General features: G+C 42.1%; 1 protein-coding gene across 1 annotated transcript in view; it reads left to right on the plus strand.

Moving 5' to 3' along the window:
* Positions 1-9,931, plus strand: part of KCNU1 (potassium calcium-activated channel subfamily U member 1) — a 121,419-nt gene extending 111,488 nt beyond the window's left edge. Inside the window, 3 exon segments of the mRNA XM_036297221.1 lie at positions 4,483-4,677; positions 6,349-6,473; positions 9,553-9,931. Of these exon segments, the coding sequence (XP_036153114.1) occupies positions 4,483-4,677; positions 6,349-6,473; positions 9,553-9,931 (699 nt within the window).
* Positions 9,932-11,591: the final 1,660 nt, after the last annotated feature.

Raw genomic sequence — 11,591 nt, forward strand, 5'->3', positions numbered from 1 at the left:
GGAGTGGATTTTGGACTACATGGTTGCTCTTCAGCTCTCATCACCTCTTTAGCCACTGAACAGATCTGTTGCATCTATTCCAGGATTTCCATAGTAAAATGAATCTATTGTGCAAATACATATTGAACAGCTACTCTGTGCAGGGCACTACTCTAGGTTCTGGGGACCGGCAGTGGTTAAACACACCAGAGTCTCTTCCGGTGTGGAGCTCATAAATCCTTGATGAAGTATGGCTCAGCAAGACAAGCACACAATACTATTTAGAGCTCCAGCACCAAGTCTCTGGCCATGATGAGCTGAACTAGACCTTTGAAAATATTCAGAGAACCCTGTCCATACTTGCCTTCCTTCCCCCTGGACCTGGTACTGCTGGCTCAACTTGGCCTTCTAAGATGACTTCCTGTCATTCAGCCACATAGAAAGAAAGAACCCAAAGGTCAGGCCTGTGCCTCCAATTGCATCATGTCTGCTCTTCTGAGGACCTTTTGATCTTGGTCAGACTCCTGACTTTATACCTGCTTGGTAGCCTCAAAGAGGAGCACAAAATTTATGCTCTTGCATTAGAAACAGTTGGGATCACTGTGGTAGCTCCAGAATATATTCTCCAACACCCCATTTTGTTCTCCATAGATATCAGAGCATCTCCTTGCAGAGAAGTGTGGGAGAAAGGCAAAGATCTGGATCTCCCCTTAAGTGAGGATGACAATTAAGGGACCAAAGTCTATCATTCCCTCTAGCATAGCAGTCGCCAACTGGTGGTCTGCGGTGACACGCAAACTCATTTTTTTGGTTGATTTTTCTTTGTTAAATGGCATTTAAATATATAAATAAATATCAAAAATATAAGTCTTTGTTTTACTATGGTTGCAAATATCAAAAAATTTCTATATGTGACACAGCACCAGAATTAAGTTAGGGTTTTTCAAAATGCTGACACACCGAGCTCAAAAGGTTCGCCATCACTGTCCTAGAACCTGTGACACCAGGATAACCCTGGAATTTACTCCTTTCTTTAATCAGTGGGGAATTATTCTAACAGCATTATTTGATCACCCTACACTATGGTCACTTGTTCTTAAATGGATTGTGGCTCAACCTGGATTTACATCCTCTGCTCCCTTCTGGATCTCAGGTAGCCAGTTAACAAGCAGACTTCTGGGTGTGAGCCAGATGAAACAGAGGAGAAATGTGAGGAGGAGACCATCACTCAAGGGATGCCTTTAGTCTGGATGTTAGGGTGGAGAAGGCATTTAAAGTCATCTTTTAATATGAAAAATACTATGAAGTGGGGTTTTTTTTCTTGATGAATTTATATAGGTTTTATTTCCTAGGTCACCTTGTCCCAATAGCCTCTTCATTTTTACTAAAAATACTTGTATATTTGTTAAAATTCAACTGCCAATTGCAGTCAGTATTCTTACAGTTTTTGGACAATGTCTGGTTCAATGCATTCCTAAGGGTGTGAATGTTAAGGAGACACAGTCCATCCTCTGAAAGGGCACATAATTTAGGAAAGTGTTGACCAGCATCAGAGGACCACCAGTGTCAGAACCACCAAATGTGCTCTTTAATTCTGATTCCCATATCTTGTCCATAAACTCTGACCCAGTAGAGCTGGGATCCCAGAAATCTGCACTCATGAATATCCCTCCAGTTGATCCAGATACATGAGAACCAATGTTGAAGACAATAGGATTTAGTAACGTGTGCTGTATAGCTCATTTAATCCTGCAGACAGTGCTCAAAGGTGGGTATTATTATATCAGCTTTAAAGATTATCTGACTGTTGCTGAGAAAGAACACATGAATTGTCTGAAGGTATTCAGCTAGGACGTGCCAGTGCAAGATTCAAACTCAGGTGTGTTTCAGACAAACTACTAATATAAAATAAAGAAGAATGAAATAGAATGAAAGCCAGTGGCCATGGGACCACAAAGGAAGGGTAACTTTATTCTGGTCAGGAGGCCAGCATGGAGTTTGCCAAGCTGATGAGAAGTGAACCAGCTGTTCCAAAGCAGAAGCATAATGGAGTAAAAGTACAGCATGCGCAACTACAAATGGACAATTATCATGTCCTGGAGTTCCTTCAGATGTTGGCCCTGGAGGGTCCGTGATGGAGATGAGCTTGATTTTGCAGCAGGGAACTGACTCTGAAGTTTAGAGGAGATGAATAGCATGATCTGATTTATTTCTAGAAAACCTCTCTGTCTGGAAGCTTTTTGCACAGTAGATTTCAAATGAGAAGAAAAACAAGGAAAATCAATAAAGTGGTCTATATTATAACCCAGGCTTTAGGAGATAAGTCCCTGAGTTTGGGAGTAGATAAAATGAATAGTAAAATTTCTAGAATAATAACAATTGATGTCATCCCTATAAAAACAAAATTATTGAACTTTATATAGGTAATATATAAGCATGTAAATTCTCATTTCTACTGGGGTAAAAGTCTGATAAAACAAATGGTAGATAATTTAAAATCTTATATATTCAATAGACCTAGAAACCTAATGGGTAATATATTACACTGCTATTTGTATTTATGGTAATGCCTGGTCTACACTGAATTAGGTAAGAATCCTTTGAAAAAGAAGTTTCAGAAAATAGGTAGGGTTATTCAGCCTCAAGGTACGTTCAGAATAAGAAGTTGGCACACACATCTTCCTTTGGTTTCATTTCAATGCCAAAGATTTTCAAATCCCATTCATTTATTCAGTAGTTACAATCTGCACAGTATTCCATGGCAGCTGTGGGAGATCTAAATAGTGATAAGACCTGTACTCAAGTAGGTCACAATCAAAAGGAATATAAGTAAATTCACAGCCAAAGGATTTAGGTATGGATGACAATATCAGTAGTCCCCTAAAGAAAAATCTATAGAAGTCCTATTGAATATCTTATATAATAAAAGCCTAATATGCTAAGTGTCCGGTCATCCCCCAGCCATTCAACCAATCAAAGTGTAATATGCTACTGATATGCTAAGGCCGCTCAACTGCTTGCTATGACAAACACTGACCACCAGGGGGCAGACAGTCGACGGGTCAACCAGTCACTACGGTATGCACTGACCACAAGGGGCCAAAGAGTCAACCAGTCCACCAGTCTCTATACCAGGGGTGGGCAAACTTTTTTTTTTTTTTTAAAATATATATTTTATTGATTTTTTACAGAGAGGAAGAGAGAGAGATAGTTAGAAACATCGATGAGAGAGAAACATCGATCAGCTGCCTCCTGCACATCCCCCACTGGGTAAGTGCCCACAACCCAGGTACATGCCCTTGACCGGAATCGAACCCGGGACCTTTCAGTCCGCAGGCCGACGCTCTATCCACTGAGCCAAACCGGTTTCGGCGGGTGGGCAAACTTTTTGACTCGAGGGCCACAATGGGTTCTTAAACTGGACCGGAGGGCCGGAACAAAAGCATGGATGGAGTGTTTGTGTGAACTAATATAAATTCAAAGTAAACATCGTTACATAAAAGGGTATGGTCTTTTTTTTTTTTAGTTTTATTCATTTCAAACGGGTCAGATTTGGCCCATGGGCCGTAGTTTGCCCACGGCTGCTCTATACCATGGACTGACCACCAGGGGGGCAGATGCTCCAACTGGTAGGTTAGCTTACTGCTGGGGTCTGGCTTATTAGGCCTGAGTGAGATGGGCCGGACATGCCCTGGAGTCCTCCAGGGGTCCCTCCCTGGTTGGTCAACTTCCGGCATCCCTCCCCAGCCCCAATTGTGCACCGGTGGGGTTCCTTGGCCTGGCCTGCATCCTCTCACAATCCAGGACCCCTTAGGGGATGTCTGAGAGCTGGTTTCAGCCTGACGGCAGAACAACCAATCAATTGATGTGCACTGACCACCAGGGGACAGATGCTTAACACAGGAGCTTCCCCTTGGTGGTCAGTGCGCTCCCATAGGGGGAGCACTGCTCAGCCAGAATCTGGGCTCATGGCTGACAAGCGCAGAAGTGGTGGCAGAAGCTTCTCCTGCCTCCACGGCAGTGCTAAGGATATCTGACTGACAGCTTAGGGAGTGGGCCTAAGCTGGCCGTTGGACATCCCCCAATGGCTCCCAGACTGTGAGAGGGCACAGGCCGGGCTGAGGGAACCCCCCACTCCCCAGTGCACAAATGTCATGTACCGGGCCTCTAGTTTTAAATATATGTAGATGTTTATTAGGGTATCTGTGGCCTGGCATACTCCCATTTTTGGGAGAGGAGATATACTTGGTGTCAGTATAATTACCCATTTCTTTCTTCATTATAGTGTAACCCCCAAGAGAGCAGGAACTAGGTCAGTGTTATTTTCTCTGCACATTGCCTAACCCAGCACCCTATCCACACTGCCAGCTTTTAGTTAATTTTAATAATGATAATGAGAGGCACTGCTTTGCACCATCGGATCCATTTCTTCAAGACTATACACATCCACTGTTTAAGAGCTGGCTCTTCTGACCTAACACATGGCCTGTCCTTGCTTTCCAGGCCTTCTACAATTATCATGTCTTGGAGCTCCTTCACATGCTGGTGACAGGAGGGATAAGCTCCCAGATGGAACAACATTTGGATAAGGAAATGGTATGCGGGCCTTCTAACAGCTGCTCTTCATTGTTGTCCAGAAGGAAGCGCTGTAAGCTGGGGCTTCTGTCCTTAAACCAAACCATTTTGTCGGATATTACAGTGAGTTTCCTGCTTCTTTTTTCTCTGAATTTACTAAAGTTGTCTAGGCTATTTGGGTCCGTAGATAGCTTATAGCACAGAAATAATAACAATAACAACAACAAATTAATACAACTCATATTCAAAGAGTATTGTACAATTTTCAGTGCATTTTCACCCGTGTCATATTTGTTTCAACAATGCCGGGAGGTGGGTAAAGCAGTTGTTACTATCCCCATCTCCCAGATTAAAAAAATCCACGTCTTCAGGAAGCATCAGAGAGGTCCAATAACTTGTATTTTGACAAGGGTATCAATAATAATTGTAACAGCTAATATTTACTAAGCATTCCTCCTGTGTCTGACTGCTTTTGTCCCCCAACTTAATCTGTCTGAGGATTTGCATGGTAAACATTGTTACTAGTCCAACTGCATAGATCAAAAAGCTAAGGGCCAGGGAAACAAATGCTCACCTGAGACCACATTGTCTACCAGTGACAAGCAGGGGTGCCTCTAGGCAACCTGACCCAGCTCTTCCCCCTCTCCTTGTACCTGAAACACTAAAGAAATCTGATCAGGTCAGTGGAAATCAGGAAACTGATTGGGCTAGCCAGCAGGAAAGGCTTGAGTTTTGTTAGCCCACTGGCTTGGTGAACAGTAGATTGGGAGCAGATAACCGTTCTGGCTGACTCCAGTGGAACACCTGGCATTTGGGGGTCAGAGTCGAGTGCAGCCTGGGAGTGAGTAACCTATTGATCAGTGCGGTGCTTTTGGATTTAGTTTGCATTGACACTGAATTCAGCTCTGCAGTGTAACTGTAGGGGCAGGCCTTCATAAAGAAATGTCTTTTGTTGGTTCAGAGGACATCAGCAGAACCCCCTTCACAAGAGGCAGTCTCTTCCAAGCCTCTGTGCCTGGTATGTCTCAACAGATATGGGCTCTGTGCATCTGACTTCCAGGTGCAAACAATATTCCAGAGTTCCTTCAATAGAGTCCGGTCCTTTGTCCTCTTGTGGTCCTGGGTTCCTCACCAAAGGTTGACTTGTGAGTGATTATATGCCTAGGACAACAGGCACTGGCAATTTCCTGTCAGTATCAGAGGTGACAGTGGACTGGTCAACACATGTCTTTCTTTCTCCACTTAGGTCTTGCCCTCCTTTGCTTGGGGGAGAACTGAAAGACTGCTCTCTTTTTACTTCACTGAACCCATTAGCTGCTGCTTTTGAACCTGCTGTGCACTTGCAGAGCCTTTGTTGGCTGTACCCTGAGAGCAGTGTCAAGAGCAGTGCTTGGAGCTATAATCTGTTGTAGAGTGGGATAAGATCATCACTCGCTGGAGGTCACTTAACACCCTATTATGTGCCCTGAAAATGGAATATTCCAACCTGTTGTTCATTGTTACTTCCTAATGGTTACCAAAATCACAGGGGTACTAAAGAGGAGCATAAGGACTTGCCACACCACACCAGACACTCTTGAAAGACCAGAGTGAGAAACACAATCACTGGGATTAGATGCTCAAAACTAATCATAAGCCTCACTTCCAAGCCACTTGATGCTGCCACCATATAGATGTTAGGAGATGATGTCCAGGTCTTCCAAACCCTACAAGTAAAGGCAAATGACACTCCAGTAGGGCTTGTCATTGCTTCATTAAAGTGCCAATAAACATGTTTTTCTCTTCTCTCCCCAGCCAAAAAAGACCTTTGGGCACATTTTCTGTGGCTTGTTGAATAGTTTTGGAATCCTATGCCTTGGCCTGTACCGCCTGATAGATCACCAGGAGCACAATCCGGAGCACAAAAGGGGAGTATGCTAGTTTGGAAAGTGCTAGCTGCGCATCCAAGCATAAACGCCAAAGCTGCTTTATTCTATGTGAAAGAGAGGTCCAGAATCAGAATACCACAGTTGCAAAGAAGGGTGCAAGGAAGTAGATTATGATGGTGTAGGAATAAGGAAGAATGCATGTAAATGACATGAATAAATCCTGGTAATTATGATCTAATATAAGCCATGTAACAATGGCATCTCTGTCCCTAGTGAAACCTGAAATGTAGACCCAGATTTTGAAACCAGTTATTTTTTCTGTGTTTTTGTTTTTTTGTTTTTTGTTTTTTTAAATATATTTTATTGATTCTTTACAGAGAGGAAGGGAGAGAGATAGAGAGTTAGAAACATCGATGAGAGAGAAACATCGATCAGCTGCCTCCTGCACATCTCCTACTGGGGATATGCCCGCAACCCAGGTACATGCCCTTGACCGGAATCGAACCTGGGACCTTTCAGTCCGCAGGCCGACGCTCTATCCACTGAGCCAAACCGGTTTCGGCTCTGTGTTTTTGTTTTGTTTTGTTTTGTTTTGTTTTGTAACTTAACCCATCCTTGACTATGTAATTTTTTAAAGCTAAATGCCACTATTCACATGGAAAGATTTACTTATTTTATGCTGGATTCCTTAGGTAAATATTTACTGAGTGCCTCATTTCCAGCCACTGTGCTTCGTACATATTAATTATGGACATTATATATTCAAATTTAAGGTTAAGGAAAGATCAATCTGACAACTATGGGGAAGATACAGGAAATGTACATAGAGGACAGGAGGAGAAAAGAGAGTATACAACAGTATACAACAACACAGTAATGTAGGTCAGATCTAAGATTCACACAGTGGGAATGGATAGGAGTTCATAGAGGAAGAAAAATTAAAAATATTAGAGTGGAAATAGATTGATAGAAACTCGTTCAGGAAGAAGGGGAAAGCAGCCAAATTACTCAAAATGGAGTAGTATTGAATAGAAGGAAAGATCATCTCTCTGTTCATAGGAGAAAAGAAGGAAAAGAATGGATGCCAAGCAAATTTAGCTATAGATGATGGGGTGTGCTTAAGGGAATTTTTAATGTAACACTAGGGTTTCTCAGTAAAGTACAGGGTTAGCCATTGCTGAGAAGAAAGATAGAGGAGGAAGTATTACCGGAAGTGGAAAAATAGGTAAGAGTTTAGATTAACTATGAGAGGAATGGTAGGAGAGGTTTACTGTGGATCTGTAGAAGCAATTGTAGACTGTAATGTGAAAGGACAAAGGATTAGAAGTCTTGATGAAGTTAAAGAGTAGATGTACTCAGCATGGGAATGAGAGTCAAAGAGTGATAGGAAGTTACTGTCGGACAGTAATATATTGAAGCATAAGATTTTAGAGGTGAGACATGTCAGGATATTATAATATCCAATGTGTGCCAGGAACGTGTGCTTTGGAGATAAAGATCACTGTGTAGTGGAAGTCAAAGAAATATGACTGTATGTTGGATTTGTAAACCACATAGACACTAGAGGTGTGTGAGATGATGGAGGCACTAGAGCTTGAGGTGTCCCAAGTGCCAAAGGCCTAAATAAACATGTAAGGCTATAGATGACACCGGTGAATCAAGAGGAAGGGTGATAGGACTGTAGAGCCCTAACCACAAAGATGGTGAGTAGGGGAGGGCGGGGATAAGGGGAAGAGATCAACCGAAGGACTTGTATACATGTATATAAGCCATACCAATGGACATGGACAACAGGGGGATGGGAGCAGGAGTTTGTGGGTGGGGGGGAGGTTGGGGGTTAATGGGGGGGATGAGGACACATTTGTAATACCTTAACTAATAATAAAATAAAAAAATAAAAAAAAAAGATGGTGAGGGGGCAGTGATATTCTGGAAGCAGCACTGGGGAGAATGAATAATGTGGATCTCTCTCTCTCTCTCTCTCTCTCTCTCTCTCTCTCTCTCTCTCTCTCTCTCTCTGTCTTTCTCTCTCTAGCTCTCAGTCTCTCTCCCCCTTCCAACCCCTCCCTCTCTCTGCCTGAACTCCATCCCCTCCCCTGACACCTCTGGCAAACCTGTGGCACATGGTAATTGGGAGAATATGCTATCCATACCTGAGAGAACCTCAGGGAAGGAAATGAGATTTCTGTTTTATAGGGAGTATGTGATTATAGTTGACCTTGTTTAGGATATTATAGAGGTTACAGGGGATTCAGTGGAAAAGATAAAAGTGGGAAGATTATTCAGTAAAATAAAGTCAATCTTGAATTGAGATTGGTGTTTGGGAAAGGAGAGGTGATCACCTGGGGTGGCAATGAAGACACACAGGATGAAAGTCATGAAAGGTTATCCTGGCTCGGCATTCTGACATGAGCACTGGTGTATTAGTTAATGTAACTCACTTGCATTGAGGATCTGCTCTGTGCCTGATACTGTGTAAGGCATCCTGCCTCCTTGCATTCTTTCCATGCAGGTCCAGGCTCTGGGTGTTCTTTAAGGCTCATCAACACTCACTAGTTACATACCAGTCAAGGTTTCAAATACAATTTTAATTTTTGTTTCTTTTCCTCACTGATCAAACTACATTCTATGTGAAAGTTGGTGGCATAAGCATTAGGGTAGGCCCAAGTCAGGATGGAATTATTGGGAGTGCACATAATCGTCCACTTTTGATTAAGCTCAGTATTGTGCCAGCTGAAGTCCTTAGTGTAGTGGATATTGAAAGCAAAGAAGCCTGGAGTCAGAAAGGTCTTTAGAGCTCTATCAGTCCAAACCACAGCCATATCTCTCTCCCATTAAAATAATGAGAAAAGCAAGGCCCAGAGAATGGAAATGGTGTGTATAAGAGTGGTTGGTGTCAGAGGTGGGGATAAAAACTAGTCTCCCAGTTTCTAGTCAAGGACCACTCTGACTACACTAGTCTCCCAGTACAGACACACTAATCACACAAAAAACAACAACAATGAAGCAAAGTGAAACAGCAACATTCCCTCTTTGGGCCCATCAAGATGACTGCTGCACTTTGGCCATTGCCTGTTGCCACCCTGTTCCAGCTGTGGAGGCTCTGACTCATCTTTGCCTTTTCTTACAGGTTTGTGATTATCCGGCCAAACAATGAGTTTAATCTGCTGCCCTCAGATCTTGTGTTTTGTGCCATCCCTTTCAACATTTCTTGTGATGGAAAGGATAAATCTTCACATCCAGGTTCTCGTGAAAATATAAATATAGTACCACAGGCCTCAAAGGCATCTGCAGACATAAATAACCCTCCCACAGCCAACCCAGTTGGCCAGACGACAACACAGCTATCGAACACACCAGTCCATTTATGGGAGCCAAAAACTACCCCACTTGGTAATTCTAAGAAATCCATTTTTACTCAGAGTGGTGAACTCTCACCCCAGACACATCCGGGAAAGGAAACCATGAAGGAGCCCCCTGAGGGGCTACCTGTGCCTATTCAAACTTGACCTGCTGATATTCTCCACAAGCTCCTAGCTTGCTATTTATAAGGCATCTCTGGAAATGGTGATTTTGAACAAGAAAAATAAGAATGGAAGCATGCCATTGTCATACCCATTGCTTCATGGTTGACCAGCAAGCCCACACTATTTGGGAAGAAGCAAAAGGCTGATTGGATCCTGCTGGATCTGGTGCAATAAATAAAAAATATATATTATTTAAAAATGCCTCTGTAAGGAAGTTCATTGCTCTGTGTCCCTTGAGAAGAAAATGTGTTAGGTTGAGCATTGTTAAAGAAGTCCTCAGGCACATCTGGGTTCCTCCAGTCAGAGAATATAAGCAATCAAAATAAAAATGAGAAGGATGTAAACACAGAAGACAAGAAATAAAGAGCCCCAAATAAAAAATCTTACATTCTTTCTCCTCAAACTGGCAAGCAGTAAACTAGTATTTTATTTTCGTTTCTCTTTTTTTCTCATACTTTTTCATTCTTCATTGCTATAGGAGGTCAGAAAAACCAGATGGAGAGATGCTCCTTTGAATTAGAAACCAATTTGTGTAAAGCCAAGACCTTAGTATATGCCTAGCACAAGAATGAATATTAAAATATCTTGGGATGGAGTGGCTGGGTGAGGTCAAGTAAAATGAAATATATAACTTTCCAAATTTTCTAAATCAAGAATAAAGACATATAACAAACACATTCCAAAGGGAATCAATCCACTGCTCTATAAACCTCATCTTAAGTCATTTCATCCAGGTATTTAACATAGGAAAGAAAAGTTCAGCACATTTAGAAAGTATTTACTCCCAAATGGTGGTCTTGTAATGATGAGCTTCGTAAGCAATGCCTGCTTGCACCATAGATACCAGATAGATGGAAGGGAAGAGGAAAGAAAAAAATAAACCATGTTTCTCATAAATTGTTTTACTTAATGTTTATTATATCATTGGCATTTTTAACAAGATCTTTGCTGATTAGGTATTATTACCTCTACTAGAGGCCCAGTGCACAAAATTTGTGCACGAGTAGGGTCCCTAGGCCTGACTGGTGATCAGGGCCAACTGGGGCCTTCTGGCTGCCAGCTGGGCCTTCCTTTGTTCCGCCCCACCCCCTGGTGGTCAGAGCATGTCATAGCGAGCTCCCAAGGGGATACTTTGCATATTAGCCTTTTATATATATAGACTAGAGGTCCAATGCACAAAATTCGTGAAAGGGGCTCAGTCCTCACAGCCACAGTGGCTGCCTTCAGCTCTTGCAGCTATGGTGACTGTCTTGGCCTTCACAGTCCCAGCTTCATCTGGAAGGTTGTCCAGAAGGACATCCAAAAGGATGTCCAGTCTAATTAGCATATTGCACTTTTATTATTATAGAATTTACAAAGAAAGAAACTATGTCACAATAAAGTTGCCAGGTAAAGTATGCCCTTTTAGATTTGCATTTCAGATAAACAATACATTAGTATGAGTATTTCTAAATTATTGCAATTAACTGGTAAGTGATCGAATCAGCATGCAAAACTGGTTTATTTGACTCCAGCACTTATACACATTATGCCTCCAAGCATACAAATAAAAGAAACAAAACAAAACAAAAACAAAAAATCATTCACAGGAAATAAAAAATTATATTTAGCTTTTATTTTTTTTATAAAAAGAAAAAAATTA

This window comes from Myotis myotis, unplaced genomic scaffold, assembly GCF_014108235.1.
Source record: "Myotis myotis isolate mMyoMyo1 unplaced genomic scaffold, mMyoMyo1.p scaffold_m19_p_3, whole genome shotgun sequence".
NCBI classification, from domain to species: Eukaryota; Metazoa; Chordata; class Mammalia; order Chiroptera; family Vespertilionidae; genus Myotis; species Myotis myotis.